Source organism: Fringilla coelebs, assembly GCF_963513975.1.
Source record: "Fringilla coelebs genome assembly, chromosome: 5".
Lineage (NCBI taxonomy): Eukaryota > Metazoa > Chordata > Aves > Passeriformes > Fringillidae > Fringilla > Fringilla coelebs.
In genome coordinates this window covers 28,378,190-28,401,394 of record NC_140033.1, presented here as the reverse complement: position 1 = coordinate 28,401,394, position 23,205 = coordinate 28,378,190, and the positions used below count along the sequence as shown (strand labels likewise).

General features: G+C 37.4%; 1 protein-coding gene across 1 annotated transcript in view; it reads right to left on the bottom strand.

Moving 5' to 3' along the window:
- Nucleotides 1-23,205, bottom strand: part of CNTN1 (contactin 1) — a 69,585-nt gene that overhangs the window by 11,292 nt on the left and 35,088 nt on the right. The window contains exons 15-21 of the mRNA XM_084205926.1: nt 20,767-20,916; nt 17,312-17,382; nt 13,816-14,050; nt 10,131-10,234; nt 3,782-3,968; nt 1,814-1,926; nt 456-612 (exon numbers count right to left, since the gene is read on the bottom strand). Coding sequence (XP_084062052.1) covers nt 456-612; nt 1,814-1,926; nt 3,782-3,968; nt 10,131-10,234; nt 13,816-14,050; nt 17,312-17,382; nt 20,767-20,916 — 1,017 coding nt within the window. The remainder of the gene's footprint in view (nt 1-455; nt 613-1,813; nt 1,927-3,781; nt 3,969-10,130; nt 10,235-13,815; nt 14,051-17,311; nt 17,383-20,766; nt 20,917-23,205) is intronic.

The window sequence follows — 23,205 nt, the reverse complement described above, 5'->3', positions numbered from 1 at the left end:
CAAGTGATCTGTGGATCACTGTGGACCACTCCTTTTCTCTATTATTTTCCTTTTCCTTTCAGTTGTCAAGAGAATGAGATAGAGGCAAAAGGTGCTAGGACTATGGGGTTATTGCAAGCTGACATCTAAATCCTGAGGTCCTCACCATGTAGTTATGATTGTGGGGCATTACTAGAAGTGGCAGCCTAACCAGGGGAAACCAGTAAAACCACTCTGGCATTTGGAAGATTGGCAGTGCTTCCAGGATTGACCTGGACTGCTACAGAAGTGTCCTGTATGTGTGCTATGAGTCCTCAAAAATGTTTTAAGATATATTTTTTCTCATCTCAGTCACTCCTGAAGGGCTACCTCTCCAATTTTAGGTGTGCCCATCTCTCAATAGCATGCAAGAGGAAAACACCCAGTCCAAAATTTCCAAGGAGTGTGGCAAATCAAAAGGGAAGTTATCTGCTCACCTGAAATTTTTATTTGGGCTACTTCTCCATCTCCTCCTTCACTGTGTGCTCGCACCTCAACAACATATTCACCATCACTGGGGACTGGGACCTCTATTGTGTGCTTTCCAGTGGAAAACAACTTGCCTTCATGCTGTCCATCTGGCCTGTAAAGTACCTAGGGAAGTCATGGAAAATACAGTTATTGAAATGCTACATTTCCATGAAAGTACATTTCTGTATGTACAGTGTGTCAATGAAAAAGTATTGGTTTTTATTTATATGAAACAATATATATACAGACATAAACACATTTATATATATATATATATATATATATATATATATATATATATATATATATATATATATATAAACTTGGTGGCTAATATAACTTTTTTCCATATCTATACAAGGTGAATAGGTGAATTTAGACAGGACATCGTCTCATTTTCCGTTACAAAATTATGCTACCTTTTGAAAAATAATTTTAGCACTTACACTCAAAATAAGTAATTAAGTGATGGAGAATATCAATGCAGGGTGGCAGAGACCATAAAATAAAAATATGAGAACTCAGCTGGGCTTTCTGACATAAAATTTATAAACATTTTCATAGATGAGACAATTAGCAATTTTATTATTAACTCTCAATGATGCTAAACTATTCCAAGTGGGATAGTACATGTCTTGTGGGATCTTTAGAAAAGATCCCATTTCTTCCTGAAATAATCTCTCTGTGAAATACTATTAGCAATTCCCAGGAAGGAGTTCAACTCCTCAATCAAAATTTGCAAATCAAGAATATGATACGAATTTTCCTACTCCAAGCAAGTAGCAACATTGAACAGGAATTAATAGCTGTAGTTTTCTATATGCCTTATAGTCAGTATATACACTTGCCATGGTTACAGAGTAATTGCATCTACTGATAGTAGAGGTGCCTTCTCTTTGTCTACCTTCCCAGACTTCAAAAACTCATGTTTCAGGAACTGTAACCCCCACGGAGATGGGAAAGGAAAACTGGAACAATGCATGCAGATAAAAGGAAAAACTATTAAGTGTGTAACTTTTCCATGCATTATTGTAAACCAACAGACAATAAATGTGATCATGGGAAATGAGGCTTTTTCTATGAAATTTCCCATAATATGATTTACCACCCAAATGAACTTCAGTCCCCTAATACTTTCTCATCATATTGACTAAGCCCACTGGCTTTGCCCTAGGCCTACTGGATGGCTGCAATTGCTGAGCATACCTTCCCCTTCAGCATTCAAATGTGTGCAAGTCTGATTGCATACAAAGATTCAACACTGTCTCTGAAATGCACTACACAAAGCACACAAAAAGATAAAAAATGTTTTCAGCTATCCTACTTTGTATCCTTCGACGGCAGACTCGTTTGACATTGCCTTCACGTGATCCCAGGTGATGATGTACCTTGAACCAGATCTTACAGAACTGATAATTCTCGGGCGTTGGCTTGGAGCTGAAAAGCAACATATGAATAATGTACACATAAATGAGATTTCATAAATGTTCAGTCATGTTTTTATTAAGACGTAAAAATGTGGAAGTGTGAAAATGGAAATTAGGCTGCCATATAGATAAGCAAGGGATAGTCTCCTTCCTGGAATGAGCAGCTACAGCTCCAGCCAGGCAATTTTGGATGGCTTTGTGCAGTGGCTGCATTGTGGTCTGCCTTTCTGTGTTGCCAGATTGGAAGTGGCCAACATTATCCTTCACTGTGTTGCTGACCACCAGTGTTTCCTGGCATGCAATTACCTTCAGAACCTCCCAGAAATATGGCACAAGTCATATTTATTTATTGGGATCAAATATTCAATCAACTATTTACAGCCATTTCTACATCATTTAACTCAGATCAGCAGAAATAACAGTATGCCACTGCAGAAACCATTAATTATAGCATACACAGTAAGCTTATAAAACTTATCAATGAACCCTGCTGGTGCAAGTTGCACAATACACTATTTACTGACAGAGATCCTCAAATTAGTTGAATGCATTTTTAGCCCAGATAATTGCATTTTAAATACACAAGATGCTTTTCTTATATTGTTCAGTCAATGCTAGTGCTAGGTATCCTCATTGAGTCAGGAGCAATATTCAAAAACCTGTTACGGTATGTTAATTCTAGGGTGAGATTCTGATCACTCACTTCTCAAGGCTGCCTGAATCTGATGCTCTGCTGCTGATGAAAAGGGCAGCTGGTCACATTTCAATAATCATTGACAAAACAGAAAGGCAGTGTATAGATGCTTAAGTAATAGCTGGTCTCAACTGCTCATCATTTAGAATATTGTGTCCAGCTTTGGGATCCCCAGTACTTGAAAGACACAAGTAATCTGGAGTGAGTTCAACAGAGCAATACCAACCTGGTGGGGATCTGGAACTCTTGATTTGTGAAGGAAGGGTGAAAGAGCTGCACTTGTTCACCCTGGAGGTGAGACAGTTTTGGAGGGGACCTAAGAGTGCCCTGTCCTGGCAGGGGGTTTATCAAGAAGGATCAAGGCTCTTGGACGGCACGGCAGGAGGATGAGTAACAAAAACACACAATATCAATTAAGAGTCTCAGACTAGATGCTCAGAATAAGTCAGGGACCAGAATAGGTTTCTCAGAGAGGTTGTATAGTCTCTATCCCTTTAGGTTTTCAAGATCCAGCTGGAAAAAGCCCTGAGCAACTGATCTGAGCTTTCAGGTGATATAGTTTTTGCAGGGCATCTCTGATGAGGGGAGAGAAAATGATGCATCTGACTCCATCTTTATCAGAAGGCTAATTTATTTATTTATTATACTATATTACATTATATTACATTACATCTAAACTGAATCTGCCAAGCACTGAACTCTGCACACAACTGCACACAATCTTGTGACTGTCAGCTGACAGTCCTGACACACACACACACTTGGCCCTGACAAGTCAAGGAAACAAAACACATCACTTTGGGTAAATAATCTCCATACTGCATTCTACTTTGGCACAACACAGGCACAGCAAATAAGATAAGAATTGTGTTTTCTTTCTCTGATGTTCAGAGAATGTGAAACCCAGAAATATTCTTGGGAAGAATTGTGCCTTGCTTTTCTCTTGAAGAGAAATGTGTCACCAAGGTGACTCTCCTTTAAGCCTATGATCTTAGCCTCTTTACCACCTTTTGTAAGATATCCCCATTATACATGGCAACAGAAGAGGGGAATGAGAATTTTAGCAGAAATTTTCGGCCTAAGAAGCAATACCACATGAGGAAAGAACATTTGGTATATGAATGAGAAGCCATGTCATGAAGATACTTGACCTAACGCTCCATTTACTTACGTGCTTTCCTTGTAACAACATCAATGGTGCTGCTGGGAGGTCCGTAGCCTGCACTATTGAAGGCAGACACATCCACATGGTAGCGAGTGTTAGGCTTCAGGTTTTCCAGTTTGGTTGAATACTCTTGATTGCTCACCTGTACCCGCTGTGCAGCTGCTTCTTTATCGTGAGCAGCCCAGTAACGAATCTGTAAGCATGCCAATTGCAGGATTAAATTAATTTATTTCATCATAAAGAAATTTTATAAAAACTGATGCATTTCTATACTGTATATTCAGATATAAACTAGCTAAAATAAATCTAACAGCAATAGCATAGGATTTCTTCTAAAGGCTGTGATTTTAACCAAGTTGTGAATAGGCCTAAAGAAACAAAAATAAATGTAGAATTTATTATGCAAACTTTTCTCACAGTGGTTTAACTTGTTTCCAGCTAAGTCACTAGAAGCCTGGGAGCTGGATAATGCCTTCAAAGAAGAAGACTATTTTCTCCTTGCTCTTTTGTTTTTGCATTCTACTCTGAACTTTAGTATTATTTTCTTACACTCATAGAGACTAAACTCTGAGGATGTTTTTGGTGTGTTTTGTTTTGAATGTCTTACAAATTTAGGCCTTTTGTACTTCTATCTGTGGAAAGCATTCAGTCATATTAGCTGCACTGTAGGTCTGGATAGGTGTACGTAACCATTTTCTAGAGGTTTTCAGCTAAACTTGATTAGGTTTCATAGCACAATATAACATCTATCAAATTAGATGAAGAAGTATATCAAAATACTTACAATATGCGAAAAACATGACTGTAAGCTTGTAACACTTTAAAAACCAAAGCCAATTAAGAGTACACAGAAATTCCATTAGGGTTCTTTTAGTTTTTCTCCCAAGAACTTGTTCAATCCTACTTTATTTCATTATGTATTACTAAGCACCAGGTGAAAACAGTTTAATTCCTATGGAGTGATGTCATTCCATACAGTTGCTCACATACACAGGGTCCTATTCTGCATGGCCTTGTAAGATGCAAATGAGAGTGAAACACTGTCAGTGTCTGGGTTTTGTCTGGTTTATAACCATTTGCATAAGACTAAATTACTGCACAAACCTGAAAGAGCAGAAAGTCATGCCCATTGCATTTTGGTTCTGAGTGTCTTCACCCTCAGCAGTTGTGCTGAGCTTCTGCCTGACTTCATAATGAATTTTGTGTATGTTACATCAGGACGTTTAAAATTTTTTAGGAAGAAGTTAACACTCTTGGTAAATTCAAGCTCTAGGAAAAATCTTACTTTGTAAGACATTAGTGGTATCCTGTCCTCTTTTCTTTTAAATAGCAACTGCTTTAACCTTCTGTTCTTCTGACACTAGTTGTCCATCAAAATTTTATTTAAGGAAAAGGTTAGAAGAACTGATGGTCTGTCAAGGTGTTAATATCACAGGTTCTCTTCTTTACAAGTTGTGGGTACAGCCCTTGTTTGGTGAGGCTTTATTTTCTCTCATTTACAATATTTAATAAAATATTTATTTCTTTTATCTTAGAACACATGCTGTGGTTGAATAATGAGAGATGCAGGGGATCTGGCAGCAGATTTCTCTTTACCTACTTCAAATGTCTTTGGACACAAGAACAGTATCACTACCCAGAGATTACTGTCAACTAAATACTTCTTGGAGCTTGTCTCTTGTCGATTTTTTTTGCCACAGTCCTTCCCACCAGTATTACAGTTACTCACTCTGATTATTATAAATGTGACATCTTAGTGGTCTTTGTCACTCTTTCCTGCTGCAGGGAGAATCACACTGTATCTGCAGACCAAACTGGATTTGCTTTTTAAGTTCAGCATGCACACCTGATTTCCAGCAGGCACAAAAAGATAATCTTCAGTTCTATAAATGTAAGTCCTGGATTTTGTTTAGCAAGTATCATCTACTAGCATCCTAAACATCAGTTTACTGTAATTCAGGCAATCGCACTCATAAAATTCATACTTGTAAAGGTGGCTGTTTTCCCAAGTAAACAGCCTTTACCCTAAAATGAGGACTCTGCACCCAGTCCATTCTGCAGGCTTCAGCAGTAGAGTGGCAACCTCCATCAGATGACTGGTTTCAAAAGGCAAAATGTGACAGCCATTTCAGCTGAAGGTCTGATAGAGATCTTCAAGTCAGAGTTTCTTTTATATGATTATAATTAACATATTATTGTAGATAAGCAGTTCTTGTTGAATGCAACCAGCTGTTCACCATAAGGTGTTAACAGTTAAGTGGCTGACTCAGGTGAGAGAAGGCGTGTACATCAGGAGCTAGAGAACGTCATGTCTTTCTCTAAGTTCAAACAAGTTTCTAGCCTGCAGCAAAAGAATGTCTCTAAAGTTCTAGGTGGCCAAAAGTTTATTAACCATGACAGGACCAATAGTAGCTTTGTTGTTGATTTTAGCTAGCCTCTGAAAAACAATTAATTTTTTTTAGTATGATCTATTATGTTAATTAAGTAACAGTTTTACCTAAAGATAGAAAACCCACTTTATATGAAGCTTTTATTAATCATGTGGCATATTCTGGAAGCCTTTGCATTCCTCTGCCTTGCAAAGCTTCTAACAATCTTAATGTTCATTTACAGTTCAGGGAGGCTAATGGTGTAATACAAGAGTAACATAGAACATCAAACAAGACAAGCAAGAACAATGAATGAAAATGCAAATTTCTTCACCAAGAACATACTACATTTCAGACAGAAGTAATAAAATTTTAAAATTAAATAAAATTTAAATCCCAAATACAGTAGTTCTTGGCTGCAATGTTGTGGGCTTTGCTCCTATACTGCGTGGGCATATGTCATGAACACAGAAAGTTCTTCTCTAATACACAGCCATATTTATGTATTTGGACCATTGTGACAACTTATGGAAAAGAAAAAAAAATTAGTACTTCCCTGAGAGCTAAGAAAACGACTGTCTTCTTTATACCATCTGTACATTTCTCAACTTATTTTTAAATAATTCAAAACATTCAAAACAATTTTGGAAATTTCTTTCTTGCCTCTGGAATTAAATGCCACATTGCTTCAAGGGGTCATATTTCCCCACTCTACTGAGTAGCCCCTCTCTCTTTTTTCCAAAGAGCTTATACAGTAGCCCCAGACAGCCTTCTTATTCCTGGTGCTCTGCATTTACTTTGTTAGCGTAATCCATAGGCAATGAATTCCCAGACGATACAGAAGGGGATTTCAACCAAGCTCTTGAGTTTTTGTGGGAAATAAGCCAATTGTGATTTGTGCAAAGGAATGCCTTATGAATAAGTGCAGACCTCTGTGCTAAAATCAGGGAAAAACCTGATGGTCTTCTCCTCTATCTCATGTTCTTCTCCTCTATTCAAACTTCAGTATACTGAAACTGTTTTTGTAAGTATCATGAAACAAAAGCTTCCATATTCTTGAAGGTTCTACATATGACTGACACAAAAATATACTTTACTCATACTGAGAAAGAATGCTATTGGACTATTTCAGTCTAGAAGTGACAATGGTGGTGAGTAGTGATAAATTTGCTTAGTAAAATAAACCTACATCTATTGCACAGAAGCAATGCGAAATAAGAATAGTGTCACTGGTGCTGCATGCACTGCAGAGATGTGGCTGTTAGCAGTCTATTGTGAGAACTCATCAATCTTAAATTCTCTATATGGATGGAGATAGTTTTCATACTTTATCTCTTCTTTAAGTGTGAGCTGAGGATACTCCTCTGTAATGGCAAAATGTATCATCTCACACTCATCACCATGGGGGCAGTCATCCTGACAGTATGCATTACTGTCAGGAAAATCTGACTCCTCCTGGTGTGAGAAGCATTGTGTCACAGGTGAAATACCTCAGGTTCTTTGCTCAGGGCACTCCCACCTCTTAAACTCTAGCATTCAAAAGTCAATTGTGCAATTTTCAAGAAATAATACAGCCCAAAAGGAAACTGAGAAGGTGCTGGTGAATGATGGTTTCTATTAACCTGTTACACCTGAGCAGTAATTTAAAAGGAACTATTTATCAATGCAAATAGACACAGAGCCTTCCAGAGATAGTCACTAGAATTTTATAATGCATTTTGAATACTCCTTCCACCATAACTTTTATTGCAATTTCACAAATGCTATCTGCAGCCTTAACCTTCCTGAATAACCCTGTCTATTTTTGCCCTGTCCTATGGCTCCTTTAGGACTTATGGGAGTTCTGATCTTCAGGAACACAAGTCTTTCTTTTTATTCTCAGTGAAGAAGTATGCACTTTCCTTTTGCTGCCTCCCCTTCTACTAGAGTGAGACTGGTGATTGTCCTGGGGAAAAATATCTCAGAATTAATGCCTTATTGAGAATTGTGGGACAGTAATTTGGGACTATCAGTCTGTTTATTGTCTATCCAGATGGAATCTTTTACATAGTCCTGATAATCAGAAGATTGTCTTAGAAAAATAGGGGGAAAAAAAAGGAAGAAATTTACATTCTAATGTAGCTCCTCGCTGTACATGTACAAGCCAGTCAGCTCATGCTGGATTTGTGAAAGTATATTTCTCCATGAATAGGTGGATGAAATTACACTACAGCTATCAAAACAAGGCCACACCCCAAATATCCATAGTCCATGTAGCAAAAGGTCCATACCCAGGATATCCCACCTTTCTAACAGTTATTCTTTTTTCAGCTCAAAGATCGCCCACATTTCTTTCTCATTTTTTTTCTTTTTTTTTTTTTTTCTATTGACTGTTCCATTCATCCTGGTCTTTCCTGCTAAATCCTCTTTCCTCCCTTCTTCCCCTGATGTGCCCTGACACAACTCAGATGCCTTTATGTCAAATAAGGTAAAATTGAAAAAAAAAGGCCAAACATGGGTTGGCTATGGGCACGTTCTCCTACCATGTTCTTTCCACATTTATTTTACTTCCTCCTGCTTTACTACCCTATTCCCTACTACAGCTCTGAACATCCATCTTCATGGTCTATCACAGCTGTAATCCCAGCCTCTACCAGCACTACTTATTACTGTTCTATCCACCAGAGAGAGCAGCTGCCACTCTCCATCAGTTGCCACTCCCCCATTCCCTGTGTGTGCCTGCCCAGTGTGTGTTCTGCATGTGAAGGCTCCAGTTTCTGGGCAGACTGTCCAGCCTGGGAGTGCAATGCTGCTACAGGGCTGTCCCGGCTCAGCTCACAGATCTCAGCTATGACCATCAATTTGTCCATCCTATTCTAACTGCAAAATCCCTATGAGACGCTAAACCAGTGGGCTGCCTTAGTAAATTAGGAGTTACCACTGATACTAGTGTCTTAATTTCAAATCCCAGTGCCCTCTGCTTGTAATTTTAAGACTTTATGTCTGTATTGTATAAAATCAACCTGTACATGGGACACTATTCTTGTTACGGTATCACAAAAGTTTTACATAAATTTCATGGAAACAGAAACAGAAATCAGGAAATAAAAAAAAACCCCAAGTATTACTTACTTATGAATAGATTTTAATTAAAAAATATATTCCATGAGATCGCTACTCATTTGTATGTCCTTATTTTGGAACATAGAGGATATCTTCAAGTAGCTGAAAACCTAAATCCCAAGGTAAGTCACTAACGAACTAAAGACCCAAACCCCTATTTTGGGCTGCAGCCAAAGTAAGCAGACTCTGCACTGCAGAGTTTGGCAGCATCCACTGTGCATGGATGATGTTAAGACTTCCCTGCTAGAGTACTACATGACCTTTTCTCACTGCACCCAACCTGTGGTTCTTGTCACCTCTGAAGAAGGTCAACAACAATTTTCACCAGTAATACCATTGAGATGGACCAGATGGAACATGCCCTGAAGCTCTTTTTCATGCAGAGAATAGAAACCATCAAGAAAACATCACTGTCTTGCACAACTGCAGTGTGTCTGTTATACTGGATTTTGACATTTGTCAAGCAGTCCCACTTACTACAGGGTTTGTGGGTGAAATATGTTAATAACTGCTGGTAATTTAAGTGGGCCAGAGTTAGTTAAAATTTTGCATGTGTGGGAAATTACATCCAAAATTTAATTACAATATGTTTTAAGAAGTTATAGATAGGCATTCATTTACATGGAAGAGACAATATTCTTTCATGAAATAATGGTGCCTTTTGTTAGTTGAAAAGTGCAAACATACATTTCTTAACCTATTTTGGTAATGAAGTACATAATACCAAAAATAATCTGTTTCTCAAGATGCAAAATCTGCATGGAACATGCTAACTAAAGAGAAATGAACCCTAAGAGATGGAATGCCAGAGTAGGAATTATTGTTGGCTATAACTACTGACAGTAAATTAATAAATGGATTGACAGTATCACTACTAAACTCACCTGATATCCCTCCACAGATTTATCAGAAACATGGTGCCAAGAAACAGACATCTCAGAAGATGACAAAACTTTTACACTCACATCTGTAGGTATTTCAGTTGGAGCTGGAAGATTAAACATATGTTAAACATTCAATCTGATCCTGTGGTAATGTTATACTTGTTTACAGGGATTCTCCTCACTTCAGTAATCTATATTATTTTCAGTATTTTATGTAATTTTTCTGACATCACTGAGCTAAGTGTTAGTTTTTAATCTGGTTTTTCTTGAGTAAATTTCAAGTCCAGTGATGATCTGTAAGGAAAATGACTCTGTAAAAACAAAGCAATGATCCTGTTACTTGGCTCAGACTACGTATTTTTACGCTTCAACAGATTTCATGCTGAAATTTGTGTAAACTGAAAACAGCCTTTGATAAAGCCTTTGAAGCATCAAGTGATATTTTACTAAATGGGACAGCAGCTCACATATTATATACATGAGATTTTTAAAGTTAGTTACACACAAATACTCATGTATGTCACTTAGTCCTAATAATACAAATTTTTTTGTGAGAGCAGATATTAGATACACAGATCTCCAGTGGCACATACAAACTTGAACATAGGCATGAAATAACCCAAAGCACCTCTCAGTAAGGCATACATCATAAAGTTGATTTTGTTTGCATTCTTACTTCTGAACAGCAGACAACAGAGTACAGACCATCCTAATGTGAAAGACCTTTATCCAGGGCTTAGAATATTACAGTCTACTTTCATTTCACTGCTGCTTGAATTTTAAATGAGGTAAGGAATAAAGAAAGGCATAAACTTAGCAATGTCTGTAAAAGATAAAGTTTTCCAAGTTAACAACAGTTCTCTGTCGTGAACCTTTTGAAACAAGTTGCAACAGACAGGCATGGCAGCCCTAGCTGAGGAAAGCTTTCATACACCTAATCTTCCAACTGGGCATCCAGTCAACTATGCATCAAAACAGCCACTGTTAAGAAAAAAATCACTAACATCTCTCATGAAAAGTATCCTAGGTAACAAAATAATCTTATATGCAAAGTTACCTTTTGTAATTGTCTTTCAATGGCTGTTAATAATGCAAATGTCTAATTAAAAAATTATACATTATTGCAAAATTGTTTTCACAATGACAGGAATTTAGATAAGCAAGAGGCCTGTGCACTCATTACTAGCAATCATTACTCACGACTAGCAATGGCAGATATGACTAGCAGTTGTCAGACATGGAACTTGGCTTATTCTGTGGGAACACAGAAATTCCCTAGTCACTGAAGGGAATAACAATGCCTAGAGTTACAACTAGAGAAATGCAGATCTATAATAGAATACACAACTTAGTGGAAAAGCTGTCACTATATTTATGTGTATATGGATATTTATACACGTCTGCATGGAATATTGCATGACCATATTGCTTTAAGATTTCCCTAATACCTTTGAGAAGTTTTGTTGTTTCACAGTAATAATATCACCTGCTGAGTCAAAGGTACAGAAGTACAGGTGGAATAGTTGTGATCATCTAATCTATTCCCAAATCACTTTCAGATTCTTCTCTACTGTATCCATTACAGAACTTCGCAAAAAATTTCATACTGAAAACTTTCAGCTGCCAGGGCTTTTGCTGATAGAAGACTCTTTGAATATTTCATCTGCTCATGCTTGTTTATGACCTGCAAATAATTTACATCCCTATTTGACATTTATGTTCTATAAATATTTTGCAGCCTCTCCCAAGCCAGAAAGGTGGCATCAGCTGGTTTCCTCCAGCCTTCTAATTCACTATTTCTACCCATAAAAAGAGAAATCATGTGGTCATCACAATATATTCTCTTCACTGAAAATATATTGGTCATCACACAATTATCTCTTAAGCAAAACTATACAGAGTTCAGGTTGGCAGCCAGTAAGCATGCTCCAAGGTATGGAAGTGATTTGTTCATGTCCTGATGCCAGGAGACAACTCTCTCTTCAATGCTCTTCAGATTAACTTCCTTTACATCTCTTGGAAAAATTCCCTCTAACCTGCCCTGAAGTTCCTGGATTGGATATAGGCAGTATTCAGGGTCACAGCTCCACAGAGGAGCTGTGAGCACTACTGGTAAAGGTTTGTACTCTTGTGCTTGAAATTAAAGTTCACTGAGCTTCTATTTCTTTTGCAGTCTGCATCGGGCATCATTTAATCCCAAATGTTTTTTATCAGGTATCTGGACTTTGCTAAAGTCTGTGTTAGAACATCAGCAGCCACTCAAGTGACCCCTTTATCTGGAAGCTGGCACTACTGCACATTTGTTTTTCCTCTTTTTGAGCTACTAGGCTCTACCATGTCCCTGAACTTGGAGACCATACAAACACACTTGCCAATCCTGAGGTGGTATGGATAATCCTAACATAAACACGTGGAAGCTTATCAGTCAGTTGCTGATAAAGTCTCTGAGGAGGGATGGATACTTAAGTGTAATTTGACTGATATGGTTTTCACTACACCGTAGCTATTTACTAACACACTCATACAATTGCAAAAAAAACCCCTCTGTGTTGTTGCAGCAGCTGTTGAAGATGATTTGCTAAGGTGTGCTTTCCTGAGAAAAAAAGATTAGTATTATCCCCATCAGCCAGCTTGTACTGAGGACTCCTCTCTTTTCTCTGTGTGTGGCCGATTTGTGAGCAAAGTTCCCATTAGTGCTAATGGGAACCATGAACATAAATCTTCCCTAAAGTACACAGAGTACAGAACAGAATGGGAAGTGTGAGAATGTGGCCCTGTTATCATATCCTCCTCTTGGCTCTTTGGTCCACATCTGCTGACTTTGTGGAGATTTTGCTCTACAGAAAGAAAAATACTAGCAGTCCTTTGGGTTTCTTGGAAAAATTAATAAACTGCATTTTTTAGAACAGGCTTGAGTGATGATAACACAATTAAAGATGGTGTATATATTTATTTTGATTTAAAGTAAACTTTCTTCCAATACTTTCTCTCTCCTTTTAAGTTTGGACATGTCATTTAAACTTCAATGCTAAAGATCACAGCATGTGAAACAATTAGAGTAAGAATGAAGAAAAATATTTTAATGGAATGTGAAAGAGGTTTCTATTAATTTACTCACTTGATAGCTATAACATGCAAACCAGAATAAAGTGTGTAACAGGGATAATTCATATGAGACTCTAAACCCACTGGAAATGTAACTAGATACAATTGAACTATCATTCCTTCACAATTTTGGGCTAAATTCTGATACCGATCTACTAAAATACTAGGCTTTAGTGTGGTCTGTTAAAAAGAAGAAAATTAAGCATATGTCAAATACATGTATTAAGATCAGAGAGACATTGCTGAATAAAGATCTAAATGTTTTAGGCAACCACTTTGAAGAGAAGAATTTTTTTCGATATTCTTAAATCTTTTAACAAGCTGTGTGAAGAATCTTGCATCCTGCTTATTTGGTGGTACTTGCTTATTGCCAGCAAGTACCACCAAGTGCTCTGCATCACGCAGAAAGCAGAAAGTGGGAGTTGGCTGTTCAGAACAAGTGTTTTGTGCTGGCAATGCACAACTTCCCTGCTGAAAATGTATCCTGCTATACTAAGCAGTGTCAAGGACCAGGTTCTACTGATGTTGGTAGTGCTGATATGGACCTACAGTGTAAAACTCATTTGGAACATTTACTCACCATCTTGGGCTGAATAAATGACAGCAGTGAGACTGAATGGCCCATCCCCTTTGTTATTAAAAGCTTTCACTTTTACTTGATACTGAGTTGAAGGTGGCATTGATTCATCCTTGTGGACATATCGGCCAATTTCAGGATTAGTAACTGTTACTCTTCTCCATTCTTTCTCACCAAATGGCTTGAAGGCCACTATATAACCAAAGTTATTGCCATAGTGGTATTCTCTTGACAAAGGCTGAAGAGACAAAAAAACCATGTTAATTTTTGCTAAACAGCTAGGTCTAGAATGAAATATAAATAATGCAGGAAGCATTGATATTTATATTGCAAACCCACTGAACTAAACCTCCATTTCATCCTGATTTCTTTGAATGGTTTGCTTCCACCCCCTTTAAAAATAGGCCCTGTTAGATCTGTAGTATTAGTGTATTTGCTAGGAAAACACTTTAGGAACTTTTTCCTCATCTGAACTCAGTGCAACACACATCATATTATCTCCCACAGAAAGAAACCAAGAATAATTGTGTAATAGAACAGCTGCAGCTAGCAAAAAAAGACCTAAGGAATGCAGCACAGCAGATGTGCAACACAGACATATTATGCCAGTATAGAGGTCCATGTACGTGTGGAGATTGATATTCCTGCAAGAGAATCACAGTGAAGAGAAAATCTACATGGCTGGCCTAAATTATATGAATTTACTGAAAGTTTGTCACCTAGGCAGCTGACAAAGAAAGACGGATACATTCAAAGAAAGACTCATCCTACCACTTTTCACTGATGATGGAGGGGATCCAGATGCTGATTTAGACTATCTAGCTTATAACTGGCAAATCCTTTAATGAAATGACTCCTACTTTCAGTACAGGCATTAAAGGTACCTATCCAAAGTATTTCTTAAAACTATAGCTAATTTCCTATACCTAGGAATACTGGAAAATACAAAATTAAGGAAGACAATCTGCCATAATGGATTTTTCTTCTTTTACCAACACTCTACCTTCAATGATCCCTTCTCAGTCCATAGAGCTGTTACTAACTATTAGACACTGCACCCAACCAGCCAAAATCACATCATTCATCTGCGCATCAGGAGGCTGACCAGAAGCATCCTTTGAAAATAAGCTTTCTGCATCAGCTTTTTCCCTAATGGAAACCTCACAGAGATGAAATAGCTTATCTTGAGGCAAAGGTCTTGGAGCAGTGACACACAGAGTAACTATTCTCCACAGGTGTTTGCCCACTACTGCAGCACTTCAGCCAACATGTGTGGAGATATTCTGAGCAAGGTTTTATGAAACTTCCATGTAGCTGATCTTCTGAATCTATCAGTGTAACTAGCTGCTTAAAATAAACCAGAATTTGATCTCATATGCCAAAGTAAGCAGACTGGATGAGGCCCTAGCCTCAGAACAATTTTCAGCCAGAGAAAACTTTAGAAAGCCAGGAATGGCACATAAAAATTATACTCTGAAAGGTCTTATATGAAATTTGAAAGCAGCTTTCTCTCCAATGGCAGCACATAATAAGTAGCTGAATAGTTTGTAGAATCCACTGTAAACCTTGTAAAAGAAAATGGGAAACACAAATGGGGAAAAATAAGGAAGAATGGGCATGCCACTCCTAGCTCTCCTTCTCAGTTCCTCTTTCAAAACAAGTCTTGGAAGAGCTTTGATTGCATCTCTGGCTGTCTCATTCAACCTGGGCTTATGAATCATAGAAGAAGCTGAGAAGGGGTTGGCAGCAACATGTGAACCCGCCATACATTTTGTTCTTCTCTTCTTAATTAAGGACTATTTAGAGTAGCATATGCAAATGTCAACACATTTGGGGGAATCAATATGTATTTTTTTCTTAGCCTTACAGATAGATATATTGTTGTCTGTCAGACTCGGTGAATCTACAGTCTCTATTTAAAAACCCTTGCTAGACATAGGATAGAAGATTCTTGGGAAATAAATACCTGAAGCCATGCTTAATTTATCTCTCTGGAGGAGCTACCCAGAACAGATGTGAAAAGCATAACATTAGGTAAGACAAATAATGAGAATATAAATCTGCCTGGGTCTAAACAAAATACTAAACTGGTCTTGTACTTCTGGTCTTGCACTAGTCACTATTCTTTCTCCTGGTTATATTTTCTTTGTTTAGTTTGGTCACAGCCAAGTTATCACTGTATTGGAAATGCCATGAGTACCAGTCTTCACATACAATGCAAGAAGCAGCTCTGTAGATTGTTAAAAGTTTTTAGATGTGAAGTAAAATAATCTAGGTCTTCTGCATCTGCCCACTGCATGTGTTATTTTGCTCTTCAAAAATAAAGAGACCAGAATTAAGCCAATAAGAACACATTTACTTCCTAATCTATTATTAGGGGAACTAAAACACAACCTTTCCAACATATTGTAACAGAACTGTAGACCTCTTTTTTCAGAAACTTATAAATCTTGTCTTCATTGTTAAAATACTTAGGAAGACTGAATAAATATTTTGCACTCAGTTGAGAAACAAAAAAACCACCAAACCCCCAAAAAACCTCAGCCAGGAAAGCACGAATCTGATAACTCAAAGATATGGCTGGCTATTTCTGTCATAGTGGAGAACTTCCACAGATATATGATCAATCCTAAGTACAAAAAGAAGGAAATATGCATATGGATGAAAAACTGCATATTCATAAGGAGAATCCCTATACAACATACATGCAATTGGACTTATGACATCTTTACATTACTTCCCCCAAGAAAAGCACTCTTCCTAGAGGCAATTCAGCTGCTACATATGAAACAACAATTCCCCAGAAGACAAAATGGCATAATGTGCCATATGTATCTCACAGCCTTGCAACAGTGAACAGAGAGGTCAAAAGAAAGCAAACTTGGTAATTTTCTCAAGCATAACACAACCATCTTTCTTTGCCAGAGGTAATGCTGCTGTATTTCTGTTTTTCCTGGATACTGATAGGCTCTGACAGGAATCCAACAATCATTTTTTTTATTTCCTTTCCCTAGCTTCCACAAATACCCTGCAGTAGATTTCAGTTCTCTCTTTCATGCTGCTTTTGCCTATGCAGCTTTGTTTATAAATCTCTTGTACTGCAACTTGCTTTCCTCTTGCCTTGGTATCTCTTTTCCCTTCTTGCTTTACCTATATCCATAGTATAGGTAAGTTTTCTAAACCATTGCTTCAATAGCAAAATGAAGTCTGCTTTTAATGATGCAGATAATGATTAATTATCATAGTGTGTGTTTCAATCTCTTTGTTCCAGAATGTTTTAGATGATATTTTAGAAATGCCCAATACATAAACCCCAAAGGTACTCTCTTCCTCATTACTTTCATGTACTTTTTCATGAGAAAAGTCTGAAAAACTACATATTATATACAAATCATGTTCTCACAAGACCTAGAGACAAACCATTCACAGGTTTCAGGAGGAGCAAGATCAGATATAAGATAGTACAGGTTTCATGCCATCTTGCATGCGCAATACTTACCATCCATGTTATTGTCAGCTCCCGATTGCTTCCACCCCCTCCTCCAACATCAGAAGGAGCCACATTAGGAGCTAGTGAAACAGAGGAGACAAGAACAATTACTACAAAGTATGCAGCAGACAGCTGCAAGGCCAATGAGCACACGTGGCACACACAATTAAAGTAATGATGGTGTGCAATCTGCCAAGACTAATGTATAGCTACTGCTTCAGGAAATGTGCCAACTATAACCATAGCTAGCAATCATTCTTCCTTCCCCCTGTATTATCTACAAATATTTAATTGAATATCCAGGAATGGAAAATTTCTTGTAAGTCTTAGGAGAAGCACACTGTCTATTGTTCTTGTGCTTTCTCAGATGTTGGTATGCTCAAGCACCGTGGACTTGCACGTGTAATTACCTCAACACACTGTGATCAGTTACACCATCTTCAATGGATTTACTTGCCATGGGTAAGGTTAAACCCATAGGTCTGTCTTTGAAGCACTGATAGCCTAATTGTATTCTAGATTAGTAGGACATGTCTTCTTGATAGTCATGTTCAGGATGGGTAGATGTAGCTAAGCAAAACTGGCATAGCACTTTATAATTTACTAATTGCATTTTACACTGATTCTGTGTAATGAAATATGATCTGTTGATCTATCATTGGTGCACAGCTGGGTGGTAAAGCAGGATACTTTCAAGGACTCCACTATAAATCATTCCTATATTGTCACTTCTCTCAGACTCTTTGCACTGAGTGCAATGATTCTGTTGCTATCCTCAGTGGTGTCTGTGTATATATCTGCTGTCACTCAATACGGACACATACAGGGTACCACTGAAAACATAGGACATGATAGCTTATCTACAGGGCATTGATTATGCCTCAGATACGCATGTATGAGCTATATGCCCTACCTAAATTAATGTGTTTGTGTAAAAAAATTCTGATGGGATCAGGCATTTTCTCCACTGCTCAGTGGAAGCTGTAAGTTATAGTGCTCAAGCAATATGTAAGTAAGATGCTTGCTGAGACCTTCTCTGAGGGTCAGATGAAGAGGAACACAAAGCAGAGCAGAACTAATGTTCTCAGACAGGATAAAAGTACATAAAAATAAATTTCAAATTGAAATTGAATTCAGTGCATGGTTTGAATAATTTATTTCTGTCCTTTCTGAAAACAAATTAGTAGAGCTCAAGACTAAACATACATATGACAGTTTGAGAGAAAGCTGGAGTTTGTTACTTCACCTTATAGTCACACTATCTATTATAAACATATAGCTTTAGAGCTATGTTAGAAGCAGAGGGTTGCTAGAATGTTTAAGTAGTCAAAGAAGATAGACAGGCTGCCAAAGAACTGAAAAAACCCCTGGCTGTTTAAAGTCTAACAAGTCATTATTTTCAAAAGTATCTTCCTCATTCTCCCAATCATTAAATGCAAGTTTCTCTCTCTGTTAAGACCAGATAACTAACTTAGACAACTGTACTAAGGCAATTACTCCAATGCACCCAGAAGCTAAAATACATTAAAACCAGCCCTTGATCTACTGAATTTTAAGAAATCACTATGAAATTTTATTGATGAAGCAAGCTGTTTCATTAAAAATAAAAAATATTGCACATAGCCTTAGCATGTTAATAAGTTACTGAAATTAGTTATCTACCAGAAGAGAGACTTCAAAATTGAAATGCTGACAACTTTTAAGTGTAACAGACATTATTGGTCATCCACATAGTACAACAAAGACACAGCACTGTTTGTTGCTGTTTAACACAGAAAATGTTAACAATAACTACAATATGTAGACATGAATTTCTGTTTGTTATATGCCTTTTTCAGAATTACATTAAAATGTACATAGAGTTGTGCATACTGCTTCTGAAGTACCTTTGACATTGACTGTGCAGCCCAAATCCTACTGTTGCTTATAACAAATTCCAGCTCCTGGCAGAAAACACACTTGGGTGTAGAAGTTAATCTGTAAATTATTTATACCTTATTTTGTCATGACAAGAAGTGCTGACTGATGCCTAAGAAGACTATACTACCATTTTGCATGATTTGCCAAAAACTGTCACACAGTCTGCCAGGGCAGGGTGCTGTGCCCAGGGAGTCAGACACTTCTTGCAAAAGAGGTACATCCTGCTACAAAACTGGAAAGTATGCCATTTTTGGGGAGGCTACAAAAAATGCCATGAATGTAGCACACTGCAAACTGCAGGGCACCACCCCTATTCCCCGCTCCCCACTACCCCATGTCCATTATTTCTCTCCTTATCTGTGTCTTTTCTAGCATTTTTAAAATGTTGTGAACCAGAATTCTCGTGTAGACTCTTGGGCCTTCAAATGCAGCTCTTGAGTCATAAAACATATGATGCTAGTAGTCAACTTTCTAGGCAGTGATTATCTTTTACTTTAATACTAAAGTTATGTGGCTTTTCCTTCCTTATCCAAAATAATTTAACCAATATCTTTTCTTTCTCCCCAAGCAACAAAATTTTAATGGACCAAATTTGTCTTTAATGAATGTTTTGAAATTTACAATGCAAATACATTTTATTTTGAAAATGCTATCTAATCAAAATTATGATCTAGCAGATGTAATTGCAAAAGTTTTCAACACTTTGGTTTTTCATTTTTAGTTTTGAAACTCAAGCTATGGGAAACAATGGTAAAGAAATCCAGACTGCAAGTGGGTGCTACTCTGTGGAATACAGGTTTCCTGGAATACAGTCTTTATGCAGTGATGCATTACCCCCTAGGACACTGCTGTTATCTCCTCTGTACAGTCAAACCAGAATGTATTATCTTAGTAATATCTAAGTCCTAAGTTTGGAGAATTCATTATAAAAAGGATGTGCCTGAGCCTGAAGAATATCCTTAAATATGTTCTGAGCTATTAACACTGAGCAACCAGACTGATAAGAGAATACATTGAGCTGGATAATATCACATATGTGACATGATGTAAGAAGACATCAACCAAACCTGCAATCACAGAAAACTGGCATTATCCAGTAGAACACATATCCTGCAGTGTATTCTTTAGTTAGCATACAATCTAAATGGCAAATGGACATTTTCCTTGTTAAACACATGCGTGTTTTTTCCGAAGTCCTGAACCACACTCCCAAACGTGTGCACGTGCTCATACACACACAGCCTGGCTGACAGATACAGTGGGGGATCTCTGAAAGATGCAGTATGATTCTGTTTCAGCAATGAAGACAAATTTGCCATATCATGATCTTTCTTTTTTGTCCTCTTTGATGCTATCACATCTTCATAGTTTGGAACTTGCTTACTACAATCTGAAGTAGTCAGTGGCTGAAAATACATTCTCTGCACACTGGATCTTATAAACTGCTTCTTTTAGGGTAAAACCTAGAATCACAAAATTGGTGAACAAAAATGTAAACATTAAGAAACACATTTAAAAAACCCTGGCATTTTCTGTTTACGTACGAGCGCCTTCAGTTCTAATCCTCGGCGATGGCATGCTGGGCTCTCCTGTCCCCAGAGTGTTTGTTGCTATTATCCGGAATTCATACTCCATCCATGGAATTAAATCAATCACTGTAGCAGATTCCATATTTCCTTCAATATCTGGTGGGTCTAAAAAAAAGATTAAATGCTTTGGAAAACAGCCTTTTCCCACTTAGGTCAGCAACAGTGTGGTTGATTGCAACAAAACTTGCACTATTCTGCAACCACACAGAGAAAACTAAAGCAAACTTGACATTGTACATTAGGAATATCACATTTTACAGAGTACCCACTGCAGTGGCTGGGAATTTGGAAACTATGACACTATCTTGGATAAACCCTTATTGACATGTAAGTTTTAACTGGGTGTGAATGAGTACATGTTGTCATGAGATTTCCTTACTAATTACATATTGCAGCTGTAGAATTTCATTTTACCTACAGACAACTGCAATGAGAAATTTGTAATGCAGAAACAGTAAAACAAAAATTCATTACATGGACAGACAAGGGCTAGACATGTAGGGTTCAATCAATTGATGAAGAGTGGTTTATAAAATGTGGTCCTAATTTGATGCACCTAATTAGTGAGCATGTTATAACTTGCTATCTGGTTCTGATCAAGAAATGTAAATGTTCTTTCAATTCCTGTGAAAAGACTTGTAATTGTCTTAAGGATGAGCTTCTTTATCATAAACAAAATGAGTAACTCATGACTGTCTGCAATTCACAGACAATCAGGGTTGTTACTATAGCTGTCTGCAACGATGGAAAAACAGAGGATTTTCATTTATATACAAACAAGAGTTGTTTGTCAAATTAGAGTCTTGTGTTCAGCCAAGGATGAGAACTGAGATATTCTGCACTGGAGAGGCAGCTGATTTGGAATTAAAATATAAATGCAATGCCTGCAAAAAACACAGGCAACAACAGTGTAAGCAAGCACTAGATGGTGATACCACTTCCCTCTTCCTAATTATCATTACATTTCATTCCAAAGTGAGGTATTGAAGGAGAAAGGAACACATTTTCCATTTTTCTTTCTACCTGACCACCACCCTCCCTCATTCTTACTCAAATTATTTTTCTGTCAAATCAGTAAAGCTATTGCAAACCTCTCATGTCATCCAAGGAATGATCCAAATTTAACATTCTTTCAATGCCCTTCCTGGGATATCTGATCTTTTAATTTAATTTTACTTTCCCACAGATTCCCAGAACCATTATGAACACTTGGCACAATGAGAATCTGAATCCCCTTCACTGGAAAGAGCAACATAAATGTAAACAACTTATTACATAATCCATTGATACATATTTCCATGCTGTGAAGTAGAATACACTTCTTTCCCAAATACACTCAGTATTGTGAAACCTGAGATGAATGATTTGGTTAGGGGAATAATGTTAGTAGTAATAATAACAATATTTCCAAAAGGCAATGCCAAAGTATATTTTCTTGTTTCACACATTGAAAATTAGCAGCATTTACTGATAGCCTAGACATTTGGTGACAGATCAATTTGGACTGTTCATCATGCTTTATTAATCTGAAAGTTAACGCTGAATCAAAATGGGGGCAGCTCAGCAATTAGGTAAAAGCTTGCAGCGACGCCAGTGATGGTTTCTATGATGATTTTACCTATTTTGAGGGAATCATCTATTTAACAAAATTATTAAGTGTGGTTCAAATGAAAAAGTAATGATTTTGAAAACACCAGAATAGTTACTGTCAACTTTTCAGAACTTAATAATGTATATCTTTTGTGTTAGTGTCTTTAAAAAGGAATTCAAAAATCTAGATTCCTCCCTATCCCACCCAAGATGTAAATACCACTCAGCATTCTTTAGGGTAAGATTCAGTCTGACTGCATGTCTCAAAGACTGTCTCAGTAATTCTGAGAAGCAGAGAACTTCAGAGGTGCAGAGAAGTTCATTCCATCATGCCTGTAACATTGCAAGTAGGGAAGCTTCCCGAGAAGTGAGAAGAGTGGTTTCAAGTCTCTGCTCTGAGTCAGACAGAATGAAGATCTGAAACCAGCACTTATGTTAACTCTTACACCTCCATTTCCAGTTCCAGTAATGCACACCACAAACAAAACAGGATTAGTTGGCACCTGAAATTCTTTACATTTCCTTATTTTCTTTAACTAAAAAGTACAGAATGAATAAAAATAAAATTAACTTCTCCTGAGAAAAGTAGAGGCTAGTCTAAAAGGATTCTCCTCCTGCATGTATTTTTACTGAACCAAATAATCAGTTATTTAGACAGCTCTAATTCCTACATTCATTTTTTTTAAAGTTCAAATAAATCTATTCTAAAGAAGCCATTAAGCAAGATATAAGAGATAAGAAGGGGCTGGGGAACCTTCTGGGTTCATTTTCCAAGCTCTTTGACATAAAAAATATCAGTGCTGG